Source organism: Polypterus senegalus, chromosome 2 (genome assembly GCF_016835505.1).
Source record: "Polypterus senegalus isolate Bchr_013 chromosome 2, ASM1683550v1, whole genome shotgun sequence".
Taxonomy (NCBI): Eukaryota; Metazoa; Chordata; class Cladistia; order Polypteriformes; family Polypteridae; genus Polypterus; species Polypterus senegalus.
Genome location: NC_053155.1, coordinates 131806679 through 131830188, shown reverse-complemented (window position 1 = coordinate 131830188; position 23510 = coordinate 131806679). Strand labels below are relative to the sequence as shown.

Here is a 23510-nt window from a genome sequence, read left to right as displayed (position 1 = left end):
AAAACGCAATACAGACCCAATAAAATAACAGCATTCATCACTCAACATATACACTCTGTATCACTGGTTATTACTATAGCATTATAGCACCAAGACCATACAGTAGTACTGAACATCTGTGTAAAGTGTAAAATCAAACCATAGTTCGAATGCACAGATTGTCTTAGAACCAGAATGAAACACCACCTGATAGACTAATGCCAATGCTATTAATTTGTTGATTGGTTGTAAGGATTCATACAGTATGTGTAATTACATATCTTTTTTCAGGTTTTCAATTTCTCTCCTATAATGCTGGTATTATATAATGCACAACTATAGTACTGTGCAAAAATCTCAGGGCATGTTTATATAAAAAAAAAAATTCTGTAAAGCAAAGATGCTGTGAAAAAATAATGAACAGTTTCTAAGTATCAACATTATTATAAAGAGTACTAAACAGTAAAAAAGCCATGTCAGTATTTGTTGTTAATGCCCTTTGCCTTTAAAACTGCATCACTTTTTGTAGGTAATCTTTTGTGTAGTTTATATAAGAAAATCAGCTGATTGTTTTAGGTATCTTAAAAAATTTGACACTGTTCTTCCGTAGACATGGGCTGTCTTGCTTGCTTCTGTCTCTCCATGTATTTCCAGACAGCCTCTATGTTGAGATTAGAGCTCTGTGAGGCTATACCATCCATTGCAGAAGATAGTTCTTGCAGAATGAAGTTGAGACTGATTCAGATGCTTCCCTGATGGAGTTATGTGATGGATAAGAATCTGCTTGTACTATACTTCTCAACAGTGAGAATTCCATTATTTCTGACCAGACCACCAGCTTTATATGCAGAAATGTAGCCCAACACCTCCACTGAATCTCTTCTCTGCTTCAGTGTGCCAAAATTTGCTAATTTTGACTCCAAAGTCTCAAGCACTTGCTGACTTTTTTCAGCACCCCAGTCCTTGTCTTTTAATGCATAGACAGTCTTTATGGCTTTTTTCCATCTCAGAGTAATGGATTTATAGTAGTAACTCATCCACGAAGACAATTTCTATGGACTGTTTGGAGATAAAGCTGGGTCCTTTGGTTTCTGTAATTTTAAAACTGATAACTGGCACCGGCTTTCTTCTAGTTTCAAAGACACACCAATCTGATCTATGCTGCACTCTATTTCCATGGCCGCACTTAGTGTCTCTGGTTTTCTGTCTTGCTTGCCCTTTCCCTTGTGCTTCTTCAGAAAAACATAGGCATCACATCTTGAAACTCATGTTTGCCACAAAATTTCTGCTTTGGGGAGACCTTGCCAATGCAGAATTAACCACCTTGTATTTTGTTGCAATCCTAACTCTTGTGGGTGGAATGGTGGCTCTGAGGCTAGGGATTTGCACTGGTACTCGGTAGGTTGCTGGTTTAAATCCCATAAATACCAAAAGTGATTCTACTTCATTGGGCTTTTGAGCAAGGCCCTTTACCTGCAATTGCTCCGTCCTGGTTTTGAGTACTGAGTTGCTGTTATTGTTAATATTATACAATAAACACATACATTTGATTTGCATCTGTATTAGCCACTGTAAATGTATAGTACTTGTAAAAGTTACCTTTTTTTTTTTCACTTTTATTCTCTCAGTCACGATCACAATACATACTACCGCCCCCCAGGGATCTGACGCTGTTACTCGTACTTTTTATCAGAAACTGGGAATAACTGTAGATGTGAGTGGTGTTTTGAGACAATCGAACTGGAAATTCTCTGATCGGGATGGATAAAAGCTGACACACAAACGCTGGCAAACCTGCCTTATTTGTATCTCATTGTCACTTGATATTTTTTATTCAATTTTATTGAGTGTTCCTGCTTACGCTGAATTAGTATGGACCTTATGGCCCGTGATGTCAAAGCTGCACTGACAAAAAACAGACATAGGTATGTATGATATTTGGAATTATTCATTTTATGACCTTAGTACATTTTGGAAAACATTGTGGCAGGGATGCAACATTATTCATATTAATTTGCATACCTTCTTGCGGTTGTAATCAATGGCCGCGTTTTTTTTTCCCCCCCCGATCTTGCCCAGTGTGCACAGGACTCTAGGACATGCAGAGGAAAGAATGAGCCATGAATGTTCTTCTTTTCTCAGTGGACCCTGTACATGCCTTGCACATGTGGTTTGATCGCCGCCAGGTCAAGCATGTTGTAGCACAAGCAACCGGCCACCTGCATGCTCCTGCTAGCACTGAGTAAGTTCATGCCTTCTGATGTCAGCGCGCAGCACCAAGGGAAAAAAAAGAAAGAGACAAATATACAGGTGCTGGTCATAAAATTAGAATATCATGACAAAGTTGATTTATTTCAGTAATTCCATTCAAAAAATGAAACTTGTATATTAGATTAATTCATTACACACAGACTAATGTATTTCAAATGTTTATTTCTTTTATTTCCCAAATTCAGTATCTCGGAAAATTAGAATATCGTGAAAAGGTTCAATATTGAAGACACCTGGTGCCACACTCTAATCAGCTAATTAACTCAAAACACCTGCAAAAGCCTTTAAATGGTCTCTCAGTCTTGTTCTGTAGGCTACACAATCATGGAGAAGACTGCTGACTTGACAGTTGTCCAAAAGACGACCATTGACACCTTGCACAAGGAGGGCAAGACACAAAAGGTCATTGCTAAAGAGGCTGGCTGTTCACAGAGCTCTGTGTCCAAGCACATTAATAGAGAGGCGAAGGGAAGGACAAGATGTGGTAGAAAAAAGTGTATAAGCAATAGGGATAACCGCACCCTGGAGAGGATTGTGAAACAAAACCCATTCAAAACTGTGGGGGAGATTCACAAAGAGTGGACTGCAGCTGGAGTCAGTGCTTCAAGAACCACCACGCACAGATGTATGCAAGACATGGGTTTCAGCTGTCGCATTCCTTGTGTCAAGCCACTCTTGAACAAGAGACAGCGTCAGAAGCGTCTCGCCTGGGCTAAAACTGCTGCTGAGTGGTCCAAAGTTATGTTCTTTGATGAAAGTAAATTTTGCATTTCCCTTGGAAATCAAGGTCCCAGAGTCTGGAGGATGAGAGGGGAGGCACAGAATCCACGTTGCTTGAGATCCAGTGTAAAGTTTCCACAGTCAGTGATGGTTTGGGGTGCCATGTCATCTGCTGGTGTTGATCCATTGTGTTTTCTGAGGTCCAAGGTCAACTCAGCCGTCTACCAGGAAGTTTTAGAGCACTTTGTGCTTTGTGCTGCTGACAAATTTTATGGAGATGCAGATTTCATTTTCCAACAGGACCTGGCACCTGCACAAAGTGCCAAAGCTACCAGTACCTGGTTTAAGTACCATTGTATCCCTGTTCTTGATTGGCCAGCAAACTCGCCTGCCCTTAACCCCATAGAAAATCTATGGGGTATTGTGAAGAAAAAGATGCAATACGCCAGACCCAACAATTCAGAAGAGCTGAAGGCCACTATCGGAGCAACATGGGCTCTCATAACACCTGAGCAGTGCCACAGACTAATCGACTCCATGCCATGCCGCATTGCTGCAGTAATCCAGGCCAAAGGAGCCCCAACTAAATATTGAGTGCTGTACATGCTCATACTTTTCATGTTCATACCTTTCAATTGGCCAACATTTCTAAAAATCCATTTTTTGCATTGGTCTTAATTGATATTCTAATTTTCTGAGATACTCAATTTGGGACTTTCATTAGTTGTCAGTTATAATCATCAAAATTAAAAGAAATAAACATTTGAAATACATCAGTCTGTGTGTAATTAATGAATCTAATATACGAGTTTCACTTTTTGAATGGAATTACTGAAATAAATCAACTTTGTCATAATATTCTAATTTTATGACCAGCACCTGTATGTGACATTTTGAAGAAATTATTATATGACCTAAATAGTACCAATCAGAAGACCTCATCGCACTAATGCAATATTATTTGAAAACGAACAATCGGGTGTAAATTTGCTACTTGTAAAAGTTCGCTTTTTTCACTGTTATTTTCTCAGTCTTGTTCACGCTCTCCCTCCCCTCCTGATCTGATCCTAACTAACTAAAAGTGCCAGCATAAATTCTCAAGAGACATTGGCATCACAGCTCCGGGATGCTTGCGTTTCAGATGCTCATGCATCGCGATGGTGCTGTCATGAAAAGAAAGCTCCACTTTTCCTAATCTGCTTTCAACCTTTTTTTTTTTTCCCTTCCCTGTGAAGTGCTCCCTCACTTTAGAAAGTTTCTGTCTCAATTTTTTCCATCTCCTTCCCCTCCTCTATCCGACTCGCCATTGCAACCACGTTTATTTTCCTCTACATTCTTCTTCTCCTCCTCAGACGTTGTTCTTCGTTGGTAGGACTGTGTGCAGTCTTGACAAACAATAACAAACAATACTGTCCGCAGACGTTCATGTAGTGCATTGCAGTTACTAAAACCAAAGTGGTTCTTTGTGACTGGAGCCTCTGTTCATGACACGTCGACAATAAAAAATCTGCGTTGACGATTTTTTGTAGTCGATGTTGTTGATTACGTCGACTAATCGTTGCAGCCCTACCTGTGTGGTGGGTGCAACAATGCGCTGTATCAGCGCATGCTCCTAACCTCTCTGTCTCTCTAACGCTTGCCATGGTGTAATAATTTGATGATTTTAAGGCTAAACTGTTACTTCTACCAGACTTTCACATTTTATTTTGGATGTTCATTGAGTTTGAACTAAACTGATTAACTAAAGCCGAAACTGGTATAGAAGGAATCTGTCAACTCGGTATGTCATTGGTCATTTGCCCCTTTTTGTTTAATCCTGAACTAGATTATTGAGCTATAAAGTAAATGTTTAATGAAATAAAAACATTTCTCTGTTACATTGAATTTTTTGTAAAATTAATGTTTGAAAATCTGAAATTTTCAATTTTCTACATGTAAAACAAAATTTGTCTAATAATAGTGTGCCTAAGGTGTTTGCACACTGCTGCGTATATTTCACCCTTGACATTGCTTGTGTATATGAACTCTAAAGAAACTGGACAAGGCCTTCCACCACCACTTACTGTAACATAAAGTACACAATTAGTATTAGACCGTGTGTTAAGCATTTAAACTACTAAACACAAACTCAAAACCAGCTACAAATGCTACTCACAGCGTCGCTATAATCGAATATATACACAAACTGAATTTCAAAAATGTAAATTCTTAATGTAACATCTTGCCTGAAGAAGGGGCCTGAGTTGCCTCGAAGCTTGCATATTGTAATCTTTTTAGTTAGCCAATAAAAGGTGTCATTTTGCTTGGCTTTTCTCTAAATTCATAATGGCTAACACGGTACAACAACCTAGTACTACATGGTGACAAATGATAAACATAAAGGAAGAAGTAACTGTAGTGGAAAAAGAGAAATGAAGCCAAATTATGTTTATGTGAGAAAAGGAAAAAGAATAATAGAAAAAAATAGTCTCTGCTACCAATCCTAATGGACATTAACTGAAGCCTTATAGAAGAGCCTGCCCTGCAAGTACATTCTTCATCCACCCAGCTCTATAAAATTGTAAGTGGGTACTTGTTTACCTTGTGTGGAATCTGTGATTGAAAAAGAAATTGCAAAATGGGACTATAAAAACAAGGACCATAAAAGCAACCATATGAGTTTAACCTTAAAAGTGAGAGCCAAAAAAAAACTTGTGCAAGCAAAAGGTGCAAAGTAAAATAATGAAACCTTTAGCACTTTAGTCTTTATTTACACAGTAGGCATATTAAACTTAACATTGCCATTGTTGTATAAAGAATAGAGATTAGACAATGGGATACTGGTGGGGGACTAGTGATGGACGCTGCAAGCAGGGATCTGTTCACAGCACATTTTGCCAGCAGACCTGCAGATTGAATGGCGCCCAACTTCTGATTTTGACATCTGCGATGTCAAGATAGCCAGCAGATCTGAGCCAGTGTGTGGTGCGTGTGTGTTTTCTGGTTAGACTAACAGAAATAAGTACATTAGATGTGGTGCTAATTATTATAGGCAAGCTTCCTGTCATAGCTTCTGAAAAATGTGATACTCAATTAAAAAGTTCACTTTTGTATGAATGTTGTCCATGTTTGATTCCTCTCTCCAGTCTGTATAGACTGCATGTTCTTCTGGTGTTTTTTTTTCAACTCTGACTTGCTCCCACATTTAAAAAAAGTGTACGTTTGAATCTGTGAATCTGGTTTAACATGAATGGATGTATATCTTATGACTGAGTGGCCTGCAGTTCAGGGCTGATTGCTGCCTTACCTATGGTGTTACCTGGATCACCTCCTAGACCATACAACCTTGCACTGGTGGACCTAGTGAATCAAGACTATTAATGAGTGGACTTTTACACACAGGCCACGGTGAGTTACTGTTACGTCTTCAGTAAAAGATATTTAACAGTATATATTTGTAGTTCCTTTATTTGAGTTATCTCCATTAAATATTGTGGTTCAGTTAAGATTATTTTTTTAGGAAAGTCTTTATGAGGAAGCCAGAGTACTCAATGACACATGAGGGACGGGCTGTTAATCAAGTGCAGGTTCCTTTGACTGTGCAGATTATGATGCCATTGTGCCACCCTTTCATTTTAAGTGTGCTGAGCAAAATTTAAAAAAAGAATTGCAAATGTTTTCAGTGTACAATAAGTTCATGTATAGATGTCTGGGGTTTATTTTTTATTTTAACTCCTCATGAATGGCCTTAGGAAATCCTTTTCTGAGGTTTTGGAATTATTAAAAAAAAAAAGGATAGCATGGTAAAAGTTGTATTAAAAAAGGCAAATATTAATGTATTCCTTGACTGCGTTACTTTTGTGTTTTTTCCCCAAAGAGTACTACACAAGAAAAAGAAATCAAATATTTAATGTGTAACAACACACATGCCAGTGTTCTCCATGGGAAAAAAAGGAGTTTACCTATTTAAGAATTTCAGTTGTCCCTTTGCCTGCTGTTATGGTTTTCATACTTGTATTACCTGCATATCTGGATTATCCAGGTCAGCGTTACATTGTGTAGTATTAAGTAACAGGTTTCTTTGTTTGTTTTTTAATTTTAGAGAAGTATAAAGGAAGATTAAATGTACTGCACACGTGAAAAAAGAAGTCTTGCGGTTTTATTAAGCTGCTTGCAATGCCATAGTTGATGTGTTATTTTAAGTCAATAGTCATTAGAACATGCCAATTTAAATAAAGGCTGAGCTTTTGACAAGAGCAAGGCATATCTGGAGACCAGATTCTGAACTATATATAGGAAAACCGCTACCCATTTTTAATATTTTGGAGTGGACAGAAAAGTGAATTAAAGATATATATTCTTTAAAAGCACAGAGGAAAAAAAACAGTTTAGAACAGTAATTATTATTACTATTCTTGCTTATCTCATGCTTCTTCTAAATGAGACTGCTTAAAGATATTTTACAGATACTTAAACTTGTTTGCAAATAAGGTAAATGCAGAAATGACTTGTAAATGAGCCGAAACTTACTAGATGAAAATTTAGCAAAAATACAATGGGATGAAAACGGTTAAAATTTATAATGTTAAAATGACTGTTGCTTGACACAAGGAGGCTTACAAACGCATTTCAAGAGCTGTATTCAATGTGAAAGTCTTGTGATTGTGATGTTATTAAAATTACTGGATTATGGCTAATGGATATGATGGGGTAGAATATAGTGCCTGCAATTTTACATGTTTGGGGAAAGATAAAACAATTGGAATTGGGGGACTCGGGCTCCAAATATTAATAGGCAGTAACAAAAGATTTACCAACTGGATTTTGGCGCTGGCCACCAAATCCTCAGAATTCAATCAAGTACAATGCAACAAAATAAGCATTGTGCACTAGAAGGATATAATGATCTGATCATTAATCATCACTGTATGTTAACGTGAAATATTTGATAATAAACTTGTGTGCTATAAATCATGAATTGTGTTATTTTTAAAACGATGAAAGAAATCGTGAAACAGGAAAAAATGGTTAAAATGGTGGGCATAAAGTATAATGACAATATACATTTTCAGATCAAAAAAGTTTAAATTGCAGGCAAATGTACATTGGGATCAAAAACTGTTTGGAGAGGTTAAAATGTAGGGATTAAAAATTATTCAACTGGTTAATAAACTAAATGTGTTTAGTAAAGAGGTAAAACAAATTAAATATTGAAGCTCTGTGTTTAAGGGTTTTTATGTTATATTTGTGTTTTCAGTCACAAAGTAAATTGAGGGGAAAATAAGATTTATATTTAGCACAGCTGGACCAAATTTGATTTTTGTAAATGGTTTAACCTGTAAACAAACAATAATTTTACATGGAATAAGTATCTAATTAGTGGAATAACTGGAAACTTACCGAAAATATCCAACCTACAAGAAGGAAGTTAGTTAGTTAATCCCATTACTTGTAAATCAATAAACCTTACTTCTGTCCCTTGTATAATAAAGCAAACTCCAGTTAGAAATAGATCAAATGAGTATTTATGAAAACAGTATTTTAAATGATAGCATGGATTTAGAAAGGAAAAAAAACAACTAAAGACTTAAGGATTCTGAAGAAGGAATAATAAGGAATAGAAATACTTTTTGTCAGTTTTTTTTACATACTGAATGTATTTCAGATTTTTTGGTTTACAGCCTCTGCATTTCTTTGCCTTTTTCGGAATTGTTTCCATGTTGTTTATGGCAATGGAGCTCGTTGATGTGCTGTTGAACTATGGAAAATACTTGTGACGACAATGTGATCTAGCTGGTATCCATGTCTTTAGATAAATTCTAAACAATAAACATGCATGCTTCAGTTATTTATGGAAGGTATCATAAGGTAGTTATGGCTTCTTTGTTTTCTCAACTTCTGTTAGAGTGTCGATCAGTCAACAATCTTTTGTTTTGTTTTGTTTATTTATTAAAATATATAATTTTGTTAGAGTCAATTTCATCTACCTTTAACAGACTTATCACAAAGCTAGAAGCAATTTACATCAGCAGTAACAACTTTGCATCTGAGCCAAGAAAGAAATTGTCATGCCAATTAACACTATGCTTGGCTGTATTCTTTCCACATCACAACCACTATTATCCATATGGCATGTGACTCTTGTCTGGTGTAAATGGTTTAAAATATTGAGTGATGTTGTAAAAGTTGCAGATGGCACCACAGGTGGAAGAACATAGAAAACTGAGAAGATTCCAGAAAGGTTTCAGCAAGACCAAGACAACCGTCACATCCCACGGAAAATGTCCGCAAGTATAGGGTTTAAGTGGTAGTAAAAGAAACATTATCAATATTAAATGAGCAATACTAGTTAAGATATTGGGATGACTTCACTATCGACTGATTTTACACAAGCAAAACTTCTTAAATGTAACATAAAAATAATGGGACAAAAAATAATCAAAAAAAACCTGCATCTCTTACAGAGTACATGTTTGAACTCAAGTTCAAACTTCTATCCAGGATGACTGAGTTGCGTTTCATCCAGGGTTTTTTTTATTTTTGAATTATTTTTCATATGTTTATGTAACTTCTGTTAGTCTATGAGGTAGTACTTGGGTACTTTACCTCTAAGGGCCAGGTTATACTTGATGCTCGGAATGCTTACATTCACGCATCATGGCTGCTATCCATTCCCAGCTCTTTTTTGATATCTTTTCAGTAATTAACACAATTATAAACATCTGCGTATTGACTAAGATACCTCTCAGAACAGCTAGCATCAAATCGCCAGCTATTTGAAAGTGGATGTAGAAACCTGCACAACGAAAATCCAAGACACTGTCTGTGCAAAGCAGAAAATGTCTGTGCTATCTTGCAATGGACAATTCCCCACTTCTTTCTCAATGTCATGGCAAGCCGCATTGCAGTTCCAACAGGATCAATATGCGTGCTTTGATGTTTGATGAATAGTTTGCAGTGAAGTAAATTATCAAACTTAATTTCTGACATATGAATGAATTCACCGGGTGGAATGCTCCATATTTGCATGAAGTACACACCCAAGTATAAACATTACACTGCTTGCATAGCGACAGCATCCATGTACATAGCATCAGGTATATCCTTACCCTAAATGTGACTGTATTCCTTGTACTCTAAGTGATACCTCAGGAGGCAGAGCCACCCTGATATTAGCCCTCCCTCTAGCTATTTAGAGAGGAGAATTTTGGGAGTGGTTCATTGAAGTTACAGGAGTCAATAGTGACTGTTATTTCTTCTTATGGATTTTCTGATTACTTTCTGCTCGTTTGTGGTTTCTGATTACAGATTGTGTTTTGAGACTTTTTCTTGTAGGCTGCCTTTTTTGCTACTTTAAACTTTATTTTAATTTATGAATAAAAACATTTACAAAGATGAATCATTTTGAAACTTTAAAATGTATATTTTAACTTTTAAAAGCAAGTTTACCCGTTTTGGGGCTTACTTTAGATGAAGCCTGCTGCCAGTAGTTGGGGCTGGCTGGTTTAGGATGAGGTTATTTTGGACAGGTCAGTAAAGGCCTGATTTGTGGCTAGTTTTGGAGACCTTTAAACCCTTTCATCATATCGCTGACTCCAACTGCAAACAAATAACCCTGGTTGAAACACAACATTGATGGCTACCAAAAAACCTTTAGTTTTTTTTAGATACAAAATCTAATCGAGAGCAAATCAGTTCTCTGCACTAAATGTCCTTTCTCATAATGAGTAGTGTGGAAATTTACAAAATATTTAAAGGTGGCAAAAATGGTTATTGCTCTTGTAATAACTGGTGTTCAAGATTACCAAGGAAAGCCCCCTGAACTGTCCAAGCACATCTCAGTGATCCTTACATCTGAGTGATTTTTAGTTTTGTCATCATATAATCCATAATCCTTCTGGTTTAAGGTGCAGTTATTATATTTCCATCCAGTCGTGGAAGAGTTAAGGCTATTGAAGGTGCTTGAGAAGTCAAGTGGCACAATTCACTGAACTTCCAGGATTTTTCAAACTGATGCATTAGCTGAATTTTATCTCTAAGCGTTATCAGCCCAATATGTAGACAACAATTGTTTAATGTTCATCTGTACGCAGCACTTCATTCAAGTTTCCAAATTGTGTATTGATATGATAACTGCTTACATTTTTTCACCTGGGATCAAGTGCACTTGACTTATATTTGATATAAAATATAAGCATTGCCGAAATCAGAACACTTCTAAACAACCAACATTAGTGTTTAAAAATGCTTGACAAGAAATAAACTTAATACATTTGAAGATCATTCTGTTTATATTTTTGGTACTAAGTACTGAATCGGCAGTAATTGTCTGTCATCCAGCTATGCATTTAAGTCCACTTATGTTGTTGACCTGCTTTGCTTCTTACACCAAAGTGAAATTTTGATACTGTGGCGACATTGAGAGGTACTGACTATGAGGAGACAAATAAATAAAACTGGTCTTGTATACAGTATACCAGATACTGTTATTTTAATAATTTCTGCATCCTTAAAAGTAGTGATTGATAGTAATGATTATATGCTTTTTGCTGAAGATTATTTTAAAACTTGCCTTTATCAGCAAAGACATTAAAGACCTTGTTAGAGTGATTCCAGTCTTGCATCGATCCAGCACAAACATCTCCCTGATCAAGCACTACATGTCGACTGTGAAATCCTCACATCCTGACCAGCCCTACAGTTTTGAAAGGAAAAAAAATTGCAAATCACACTATTAGAGTTTCATTATTAATTTTAGAAGTAGATTAAATGGTACATTCATGCATTTTAACTCAAGTAAGCGTGAACTCAAACTTGAACTTTTTTCCAATATATTCATAGAGACAGACTCAACTGAATGTTTTAAGAGGCTCTTTAAAACAATTACCACAAGGATTATTGATTTAAGTGCATTTTAAAGTGTCTTGTCACTTTTAACCATTGATACAAACTTTGTGTCCTATTGCTTTTTATTCTTATGTATTTATTTATTTGTCAAAAACTTCCAACATCTAAGACCTTTTTATGTCATTATTACAAAATTAGTCTGTCTCCTGGATAACCTCTAAAGTACCTAACCCTGAAATGTGCCGTATAATTTAAGTATTTCCTGAAAACACTGTAGTTTGTAAAATTTTTTCAGAATTATACAGGATAATGTCCTCCCAAAAATACGTCCCAAGGTTTAATACTGGAGATTTCTGAACTGAATCAAATGGTGTGGTGCAGTGTAAAAAAAAAAAAAGATTAACCTCTAGCATATACATACTGTAGATTAATAAATGCTATTGCATGTCTGTGTTTATGAAATTAGTTTTATAGTTGCACAATGTTTAAAAGGAACAAAGTTACGTAACCAGTTGTGGCTTTGCCACAGTTTTAAACCTACTAGATTAGGTAACATTTTTGTTGAACTATCTGTGGTGAGGAAGAGAGGACCAGGTATGTGCAGGGACACTTTACTTTCTGTTAGCTTGTAGCTTCAAATGTTGTTTCTATGTGGTGCCCTTAATTATATTATGGAAGTGTGTATGCATTTATAAAATAAGTAAGAGAATGTATGCATGGTATGACTTTCCAGTACTTAGGTGTTGAAATAGGATGAATCAAGAGAGTTGCCTTGCACCATTGATCCAGAGGTATACCAAAGAAGTTGGACCAGTATAAAGACAAGACTTCCCTCCTTCTTGGTCTCTTCTCCGACCCCCCCCCTCCCCCAAGCGTCACCAGTGTAGAAAAGCCATAGTCTCTGCCACTCCATGCCGAAACTATGGTGGGTCTGGACAAAAGACTGAACAAAATAAGACGGCATGTCACATGGTAGCATGTCATCTAGTTTGTATTGATATGATTTCATCAACACTCATTTATGTTCTGCTTCCATATATTTTGGGCATATTATCTATAATACATAAATAAAATGTTTTTCTTTTTCTTCTCCTGTCTGTTCTAGTAGACTGTCTTTTCATCTGAGGGCATTAAATGTAAAAGGTAGTACAACATAGGTATAGTAAAGGCAGAGATTTGTGCATTCTGGTAAAGTTAAAATAATAAAGAGCATTAAAGGATAAAATAATGTCACCTAGGACTCTATCATAACCAAAAAAAGGAAACATATTGCAATGCATGTTTCTATTTAGGTTTTCTGTTTCTTTTTACTCCATCCTGTAAGAAATCTACATTTATACTTCATTCCAGAAACAAACTCCAGCTGTAAAGGTAATGCATGAGGGTATGGGTTCCGTTGTTACTTGAAATGTGTTAAAAACCAAGTCAGACCTCTGTATTTGTGGGTGAGTGGATCCAGGACCCCTATAAATAACAAAATCCATGACTCCTGAAGTCTCTTATATAAAACTAGCTGTGTAAGCATGTGCTGTAAAAAGCACAGGGTCCTAGAAACTATTGAAATCAACAGAAAAAAAATTGAAATGTAGAGATGTCAGGTAATTGACTGGAACTACTCTGGGCATCTCTCTCCTAGGAGGTTTCGCTTTGCAGACGTGCTTGCATTGTTTGTGCATTAGTGGCTAAGCAATTGTCTTTCTTCGGAGGATTCATTTTGTTGGCGTGCTCGCAACGCTTCTGTAATAGCGAATGGTGACTCTCTCTTTGGAGGTTTTGTTTTGCTGACATGCTGGCCTCGCTTGTGTATCCTCGGAGGTGGAGCTCTTTGCCTGACTCCACCTCTCACTTCCGAGCCAGACAGACACACACACTTCACATGTAGACGTTCATATACAAGATGGTATAGTATTTGCATATAACCTACGTGAATCCTCCCATATACTTTTAAACTATCTCTAGATTATTTATATAATATCTAATACAATATAAATGCTATATAAATTGTTTGTTATACTGTAATATTTAGGGAATAATGATTTCAGCAGTTGACTTGCCACTTTTCAAAAGATGAAAGATTTCCTTATCGAGGTTGCACTTTATGCTCCCTCTTAGCCTTTGAGGGATTGTTTGAACCACTTCATTGCTTTTTAGGGTCAATTTCTTCACAGAAACAAACACAGAATGTGACTCCAAGAGCTTCTTAGCACCTTACATTCGGGATTGCCAACTAAACAGCTTTTGTTTAAAGAAATTTCCCAATACAGAGGGTCAACTGTACTACCTGTCCCTTCTTCAACTGATTCTAAAAAGCACTTTCAAATAAAAAACTGGCAATCTTATTTCTCTTTCTCTCTGGGAAAAGAAGAAATGCTGCCGTTTTTTTGGATTCCTGTTTTAACAAATTTTGTGTGTTACAGGGTCCCCTGCTGTCCTGTATAATGGAAAGACAGCCAATGCTGCTCCTTGGTCTGCTACAGTAAACTGCTGCTCACCTGTATAATGAAGAGTGTATTTACTTAGGCGAACTTGTCCAAAGAACACAAACTGTCCAGTGAACCTGTAATGACTTGTCCAGTGTCTTATTATGATTCTTCAAGTACTGGGCCCATTGATGTGCCAATGTTGGCTTTCTCATTGTCCATATGGAGGATATTGCTTCTATCAGTTTTCTCCCAGTAATCCAGGTCCACTTATCTGTGGAATTAAAAATACATTTCACTCATTAAATAAATTACATAATGAGATGAGAATATGCATTCTTCATGCCTCGGGCCATACTGTATAAGATGTGGTTTAATTTTGCCTTACTCTGGACTTGGCACTTATACAGCCTGTCAATAGCTGTGTAAGGTCCTGAATATCGCTTGGTCTGTGCGTCTGCGTCTGTGTCAGGTATCCATGCAGCATCATGTGTTAGGCTACATTTTAAAGATTTCATGTTTAATTTATGTAAAACCAAGTAGAATAAAAATGATTAGCTTATGTATTTTGTTGCCACTACTTGTATGTTTTCAAACTTCTGTCTGGTATTCTTGTTTTAAAGTTTTTGCAGTTCTTAATCTTCACAGTTTCAGAGAGGTTAACCTTAGTGATTCAACTACTTTGTTTTAAGCCATAAACTAATTTCTGTTTTAATAGTTCTTTTTTGATTATAAAAAAGAATTTCATGGTTTTGATACAAGGACTTTTCATAGCCCTAAACAGTACTTCCACAGATACTCTAATGTCTGGTAAATGTTTGTTCTTTACATTTTTAATAATTTTTTCTTTTTCTCCCAAAAATGTTTAATTTTCTTAAATTCCTCTGATTTACAGTGCTAATAATAATGTATAAAATCTCTGCCTTTTCAAAACATTTTTACAAGACTTTTTACAAGAATTGTAAAATAGCAAAGAGCTGTTTTCTTTCTAGCACAAGACTATCATATTGTTTTTCTATATTTTCTCTCCTTAAGCAACAGGTTTTATTGCTGATTTTCAAGACGGGAAGTAATTGGTTTCTGGTAGCTTTCTTGTGTTCAGATTGGAGTTTACAGGTTTATTTTATTACTTTCATTTCAAAATATGACTTACGAACTACAGTACATAAATATTTTATGTGAAGGTGATAGCATGCAGTTTACAAGGATTTTTGCAGCCACAGGAACTAGTGTGATGTATTTTGATGCAAGGTGTGTTTATGTGGCATTGAGTGGACTTTTACAGAAGCAAGCTATAGAGTCCATCTTAACATTATTAAAATATGGTCTCTTGATCTTGGGTTTCAAACAACAATCAACAACAATCCATTGTTAAAGAAATCCCACATTGTAATTAAGATTCTCTGTCATTATTTTCCTTCCTCTACCAGGATGTTTGGCTATCCTTGTCACAGTGCCAGACACTACACGCTACACTACCATGTTTGCTTCAGTTACAATGAGATGTGACTATTCCACCTCTGCAAATATGCAACTAGTTGTGGTCACTTGGCGCTACAAGTCTTTCTGCAGGGACCCAATCCTGGACTATTATTCATCAGGTAAGCAAATAAATATCTTGAGGATAAGAAGCTTGAAGGCTGAAAAATTGCAACACTTTGGTAAAACATAGTTGGCGTAATGGATAATAAATTTAAGTTTATTCATTAAAACCTGAATATTATATTGATATTTGGCTTTAAATAATGTATTTGTTAATGTATGTAGGAATATAAGAAGGAGCTGAGACCTTGTGTCTTATTGTATGTAAAGATGATCAGCTTTTCATCTGATCTTCAGTAGATGTACATTAGCTACAAATGTGAATTATACTATTAGCGATTTGAAGTTTCTAAGTGTTGTAAACTGCATTGTTTTTAGAGAGAGCTTTTAAGCCTCTTAAGTGCAAAATCTGCAACAAATGTTGATGGATTAATATCATTGTCTCTTCTCGTTGGTGACTTGGAGAAGGGAATGCCTATAACAGCTCTGAAAGGCCACCATATGAAGGCTTATCCATCCACAAAACGGAGAAAAGCCAAAACCTTAAAAAACAAGAATTTGGCTCCCACATGAGAGAACAAGAGGAGAGCCAAGAGCAGAGAGAAAAACCCCACCCTTTTACTCCTATAGGAATGCTTAATTAAAAAATGTGGTCTAAGTCTTGCCATGCTTTAAAAAAAGTTTTGAACAGGTCCTGTAAGCGAGAATCTGATATATTTTCCAATTTCAAATAGTATAGAACATCAGTTACCCACTGACTTGTAAAAGGTGGGCTGGGACTCTTTCAGTTAAGCAAGAAAAGTCTGTGTGTTAATAATGTGGTGTAGGCAATTACAATCAATTTGACTTCCCCACTTTAAGAACACCTGGGAGTACACCAAACACACCAGTAGTTAATGGGTTAGGAGGGATTGTGATACCAATACTGTCTGATAAGTATTTAAAGATTTCAGTCCAAAATTATATTAATTTTTTTGCATTCCCAAAACATCTGGGTCAGGGATGCTGGAGCTAGATGCTTGCAAGTTGGATCTTGCCCTGAATACATTTTGAACAATTTTAAATGAGATAAATTTGATCAATTGAAGATTTTAAGTTGAATTATTGAGTGCTTGGCACTAGCTAGAATGTTTTCTGTGTATGACGGACTTCCAGTCCATTCCTGAGATGTCAACTGAAAGATACTTTTCCCTCCGTGCCCTAGGATCTTTGAAGGGAAAATTCTTTGAGTTGTTTTTACTTTCTTGTATACAAAGTATAGGGAAAGTATTGTAATCGTACAAAAATTTGACATCGAGATTTTGATAAATTTCAACGTTTTAGACCTCCCTGAGTCCGAAAATAACATTTTTGGAATTATTTCTGTCTGTCTGTCTGTCTGTGTGTGTATGTATGTAAACATGGTAACTTGAGTATGCTTTCACTTTGGTCAACCAAATTTTGCATACAAGTATTAGATACAAAACATGGATTTTGTTCAACTTTTAAACTATTTCTGCTAACCGGAAGTAGTACTTTTTTATTCATGCAGCTGCAGAGTCTGATTTATTCAACTTTACTTTTATAATAATTGTTTGATATATTATTAATTTGATTTGATTTGTTGTTGATGGTTCTATAATGTACATAATATAAAAATAGAATTATTGTCTTGTGGTTTACTCCTCAAATATCCATCCCTATATCTAAGTATACAAGAAAGTCTAGGGGAGACCACTCCTGATTTTTTATATATTTGTGAGATGATGTTGGAGTTTTCCAGACTGATCAATATTGCATCTCGGGTAGAAATGAGCGGGAAGTCTGGAAAATTGCTTTCTGCCCTGCTTGCAGGAAGTTTTAGACAAATGTCAAGTTGTTAATTTATGTTTATGTTAATTTAGGTTTATGGCACTCCAAGAAAAGTTAAGTACCTTGCTCAAAATTATTAAAGTCAGTACAATCCCTGCTCATGTTTTGACCTTAAGTGTTTGTCATAAGTATTCCTCAATAAACAGTATTCTCCATCTGTATTTTTCTACAAACACTCTTCTCTTATCCAACTTTGACCAGCCAAACTTGGTAATTTTTTTTTCTATCTTAAAGTTCTGTGTTTTAGGTTTTGTTTATTTTTTGCTTTTGTTTTTTCTTTCTGTTTAACTCAAGCCAAAAGAAATCATTACCGATTTTTCAAATGCAGTTGGCACTCTACTTGTACATTGTATTGCAGGTTATCAAGCTGCTTTGGCCCTAGGACAGGATCCTGTAAATGACTGTCCAGACAGCCAAAGAGAAGTTAGAACTGTAATCCAAAAAACTGGAACAAATGAGCCCATTCTAGGAGTGGAATACGCACAGAGAAAAATTACAATTCAAAACAGTAAGTGGTTTTTGGTTCACTTAGATGAAAAAAGAGTAATGTGATAGGATGTAACTAACTCTTACCAAGCCAAAATTATTAGATTAGATTAATGGATTTACACTGTTTACCTATCATGTCATCATCTTATTAAATAATTGTGTAAGAGAGGTACAGCACATGTTTCTTGTGTAATGCAGTCTGCTTGTCTTAATTCCTATAGAACAGATTTTGCTTGAATTTAGTGATTAGGGCCCATATTTTTTTTTTGTTGGCTACCAAACTATAATACCATCAAGGCTGAAATTTGGCAATAGTAAGCTACTTAAGTTTCATTTCCTGAGCTACGAGGAACTTCAAACCAAGATTAACCCAAACTTTATTACTTTAGTTGAATCAAATTCCGAGACATAAACAGAAGTCCTGAGTAAAAGAAAACAATAAAAAATATTGTGAAATAAAAATATTTTTTTATGTGGACAGGATTTATCCAGTTATTTATCCAGTGGATAAAAACCAAGATCCAGGCCTTTAATGACCTCTTGGGCACAGCCATCAGCAGTGTGTCTGTTTGTGGAGAGAGTGTTGACCTTGTTGAGAGGTTTGCTTACCTTGGCAGTGACATTTATGTCTCTGGTAACTCGTCCTATGAAGTCAGTAAACGGATTGGGAGAGCATGGGGGGGTTATGAGGTCACTGGAAAGGGGTGTGTGGTGCTCCCAATATCTATGCAGAAGGACAAAGGTCCAAGTCTTTAGAGTCCTGGTGCTTCCTGTTTTTCTATATGGTTGTGAAACATGGACACTATCCAGTGACCTGATACGAAGACTGGACTCCTTTTGGTACTGTGTCTCTCCAGAAAATCCTTGGGTACCATTGGTTTGACTTTGTGTCAAACGAGCGGTTGCACATGGAGTCCCGAATGAGGCACATTACGTGCATTGTAAGGGAGAGTCGGTTACGGCACTACGGCCATGTGGCGCGTTTCCCCGAGGGTGATCCGACTTGTAAGATCCTCATTGTTGGGGACCCGAGTGGCTGGACCAGGCCAAGGGGTTGCCCACATAACACCTGGCTGCGGCAGATAAAGGGTCATTTCCGGAGGGTGGGACTGGACCGCATTTCTGCCTGGGGGGTTGCAAACCGGGATCCCGAGTTGTTTCGCCGTGTAGTGGGTGCAGCAACGCACTGTACCAGTGCATGCTCCCCAACTTGACTTGACTTGACGTGACGTGGACAGGATTGGTAAAAGGCATGCACCAACATGTCACACTGTAGACAACATCCTGTGATCTCCAAATCTGTCATGGTTCAGGTGGGTCTGTTGCTGTCCAATTCCAAAGCTAACAGTAAGAATTTGCTCAAAGCTGACAGTAAGTGAGTTCGAAACAGTTGATCACAACAGTTGGTCTTGTCAGAAAGATTCATACAAAAAAAACACAAACACAAAAAGGCTTGGGGCAGCCACCCATATATTGTTCCTGGCTGCAAATGGATAGAATCAAGGTACTGATTTGTACAGGTTGGAGTCCACAACTGAACTGATTTGCTGGCACCAAGATGGCGGCATTAAGGGAGACCAGAGGAAGTGATGTTGTGGGGCTGGAACCAGAAATGGCATCATCAGTAGGGCCCGGTACCAGGAGTGGCGTCATTAAGGCCGGAACCGGAAGTGACGTCTTCGGGGCCAGGCGGAATTTCCTGTAACTGGTCTGCAGAGAAGTGAGAGAGAGAGTTGGTGCACACCACTGCCCCTTGGTCTGGCATGGAATTACTTTCATTCAGGCGCTTTTAGCTGCCTCCCATGCTCATGTGTGTGACAGTCTCTAGTCCTTAAAAAGTAATATAAACAAATTCAGCAGCAGCTCAAACAGAAATGTGCTATGTTTAGCAATCAATGAATTGTCAGACTCTACTTAACTATGTCAGGAATGAGCCCCGAGAATTCAGATGAGACTCGCGTCATTTCACACAGTGAGACCCCTCATTGTCTGGGAAAGAGCTGAAAATATTTTCATGTAAATAATGGCTTGTGTTTTTTTTTAAACTCATAGGATGCTTAATCTATAAATTTATATAGATTTGGCTTTAGGTGCTTTGGGTTCTACTAGTCATTGTATTAAAGTAAATATAAAAAAGTTTTCATTGAAAATTCAAAAATGTATTATAGAAATAAAAACATAACATAATTGTATCAGTTTGACATTAGAATTAAAAAAAAAAAAAAAAAAACACAAAAATAAGAGGTGCAAAGTGTGTAGTAATGAGTTGGTGGAGGACAGGTGCCATCAGTGGAGTTTGTATTTGCATAGTGTCACATTCGTATACTTTGCAGACAGAAGCATTGGGTCTATTAGGGTGGATATTTTGCAAATCGAAAAAGATGGTAGATTCAGTATTGAGAGAGGGAACTTTTTATTTATAGCTTTGAGGGAAAGACCCAAAGCAAATGACTGTGCTAGTTCCCCCTCTCTTAGGACCTGCAGATTGGACATCTTATGATATCAGGTAGATCCCTACAGAAACTATGGACCTTATAGATAGAAACTGTACTATGACCATAGCTCAATTTGTGATGGTGTTATATACACTCTGAATTATAGTCATTATATTGTGTAATATAAAGGAAAGTAAAACCAGACATCACTTTGTATGTCAAAAAGCAGTGTCATTGAGCCAGATTGTGAAGGTGCGGGTACTGTTCCATTGTCCCTCTTCCAGCTTTGGAAGCTTCTTGAACCCGCCACCACCGATAATGTAACCGAATGAGCTGGCAGATGAGGACAAATCACCCATGGAGCAAGGGGAAGTAAAATGTGCAAGTGCTTTTATTAAAACAAACCAAAAACAAAACAGTGTCCAACATGCAGTGCTTCAAAGATTAATAAATAAATAATCCATCAAATAACAAGTGACTATGGAGGTTTAAAACCTCAATAAATAATTTCATTAAAAAAACAAGATTAAAATACTTGCTGGAAGCTGTCCTATTTAAAAACCTGGTGCCTTCGCCTTTTATCTTGCGGTTCCTCTGTTTCTCCCACAAGGGCCTTGCAACAGGGGAGTCACCCTATCTGCAGGTGCAGCTGACCCTCAACTGGTCCAATAGCCTCCTGTCCCCTGGCTACGTTCAGCTCACACACCAGACCAAGACTCTGGTCCACCATGGACAGGACACTCACGCTCCCAAGCCACCTCAACTCCCGCTTCCTTCTCGGGCTTACAAGGCGAGCCGTCCATGATCCTGGTCACTCCTGCTCCTCTAAAAAGCTCAGCAGGAGTGAACCAATCCATGTGCCCCAGAGTATCGGCCTTACACCCTGCTCGGGCTCTCCTTCCAACTGTCTGCCTTTGCTTAAGTGAGCCTGCTCTCTCTTGCTCACTTATGCACTGGCTTTTTCTCCTTCTGCCTTCTTCTTTCTCTAACCTCAGTTCTGTATAACAAAGACGTACAATATATACACCTGGAAATAACCATTAGTGATCTTTGCTTAAAATTGGATGGGAACAATTAGATAGCTCACTGAGTGTTACATTTCTAAACCAATCAAACGCCTCATAAAGTTGGTGCTCAAAGTATGGGCAATGATTTTGAACCACAAAGAGCAGTGATGCTCTCATTAACCTGGATCGACAGACCATAAAGTATAAACTGTATAGCTGAAAAGTCTCCTAAAAAGACCCATATTAAACATATGCAAAAGCCATTTGCTAGTTATTTAAGATATATTAAATGCTTACCTATATATTAGTGCATAGTCTATGGGAGGTTCTTATAACCTCCACAAGCTGAATTGAGTCGGTATATTCTAACTATTTGTTGTCCCCTGACTATAGATTAGTCTCAGTTAGTGACCCGCTTCGCCGTGTGTAAGGCATGGATGACACACAGTTTTAAACCGTGCCTTAATGTGCCCAACAGAATGTAACTCAACGTGCTTTATTGAACATGCAGTGCTGTACATTTAGAGAGTACTGAAGACAAAGTAAAGCATCTTTAAGTATAGAAACAACTGGGGTTTGACAAAAAAAGTTACGTTTATAGAAGAAAAATTTTTTCCCATTTTTTTGACTCGTATTCTATGTGTATAACAACTTTTTTCTTTATTCTTGTGTGCACTGTTTGCTTTGAATTTTCACTAAATCTTTTAAAACAATTCTTTTGGACTGAGAGAATCCTTTCAGCTCACGTTTTACCCATACTTGATCCTGCCTTACTCACCTACAGCTACAATGTGTGTATTGCATGCGCACAGAGGACATTGCATATGTTGAAAATAAACCTGTTGCAAGGAAAAAATCTTTCTGTATACTCCGATTATATATTGCCATTCAAATACATCAATTGTACATGAAGGATTGTTGTCATTGGAGATGTGTGTGCACTCTTTTATTTGGTGTTACGATGATAGTGTAGGAGTCAAAGCAAGCTAGAAAGAATTGGCAGCTATGTTTTGTAAAATATGTATTCTAAGTAAATGACGTGTCGCATCCTCTCAAAAGGACTGATGCTAAGATAGTTAGTTAGTTCATAACGGAGAGCCACAGGAGATGTAGATTTCAGCACCAGAACAACAACAGGGCTGCACAGCATCCACCTTCTGCCTGCACATCCAAACAAATAACTAAAAGAAGTCTGCATTTTCAAATAGATAGTAATGTTAACATGTCATGCCAGAATAGCTGCAGGATTTTAACACGTAGTATACAGACCACAATGCTTATCTCCCCTCTGCTGTTATGACCAGTGGCAGTTTGTAATACGGAGTGCTGGGGCACCCCCTTCCCCCAAAATATTTTAAAAACTCTACTTAAATTAATTAGGTAATGTGTAATTAGTGAAATAAATTAGATTTTTGCACCTTGTGCCTGGTGTCCGCACATGTTGACATCGATTTAAAATTGGTTCTGACCTGTATTTCGTAAATTTTTGTGCGAATTAAAAAAAAAAAAAAAAAGTGTGAATATCAGTATTTCCTGCCAGAAGAAGAGTGTATGTAAGTCCTTGATCTTTTGATAAGCTGACTTGACTGGAGGAACTACTGGAACTGTGCAGGTGAGTTATGAACTTCCAGATGTCTGCTTATCGATTATAGTGTTGTTTATGTAATTATTGAACTGATGTAAAGTGTCAAGTTATTAGGCTAATTATGAATATGAATTGTTTGTGTGTGTGTGTATTATTTGCAAGGAGGTCAGTTCCTGAAATTTTTTAATTCCTGAGTTTTTAATGCTGCATTTAGAGTTATTTATGTAAATGATCACTTCTCCGAACCATGCATTAAAAGGTTGTGAACACAGTGGTGCCTAAATCTGTAACAGTTGCCTCAATAACAAAGGCCATCTTTTATTAGGCAATCTACAGCTCCTGCAACAGTAAGCATTTAAAAGATGATGAGTAATCATAGAAGCAA

At 37.0% G+C, this 23510-nt stretch overlaps 1 protein-coding gene across 1 annotated transcript in view; it reads left to right on the top strand.

Annotated features, from left to right (window-relative positions):
• Positions 1 to 23510, top strand: part of ildr1a (immunoglobulin-like domain containing receptor 1a) — a 53095-nt gene that overhangs the window by 12346 nt on the left and 17239 nt on the right. The window contains exons 2-3 of the mRNA XM_039744622.1: positions 15647 to 15817; positions 17968 to 18117. Coding sequence (XP_039600556.1) covers positions 15647 to 15817; positions 17968 to 18117 — 321 coding nt within the window. The remainder of the gene's footprint in view (positions 1 to 15646; positions 15818 to 17967; positions 18118 to 23510) is intronic.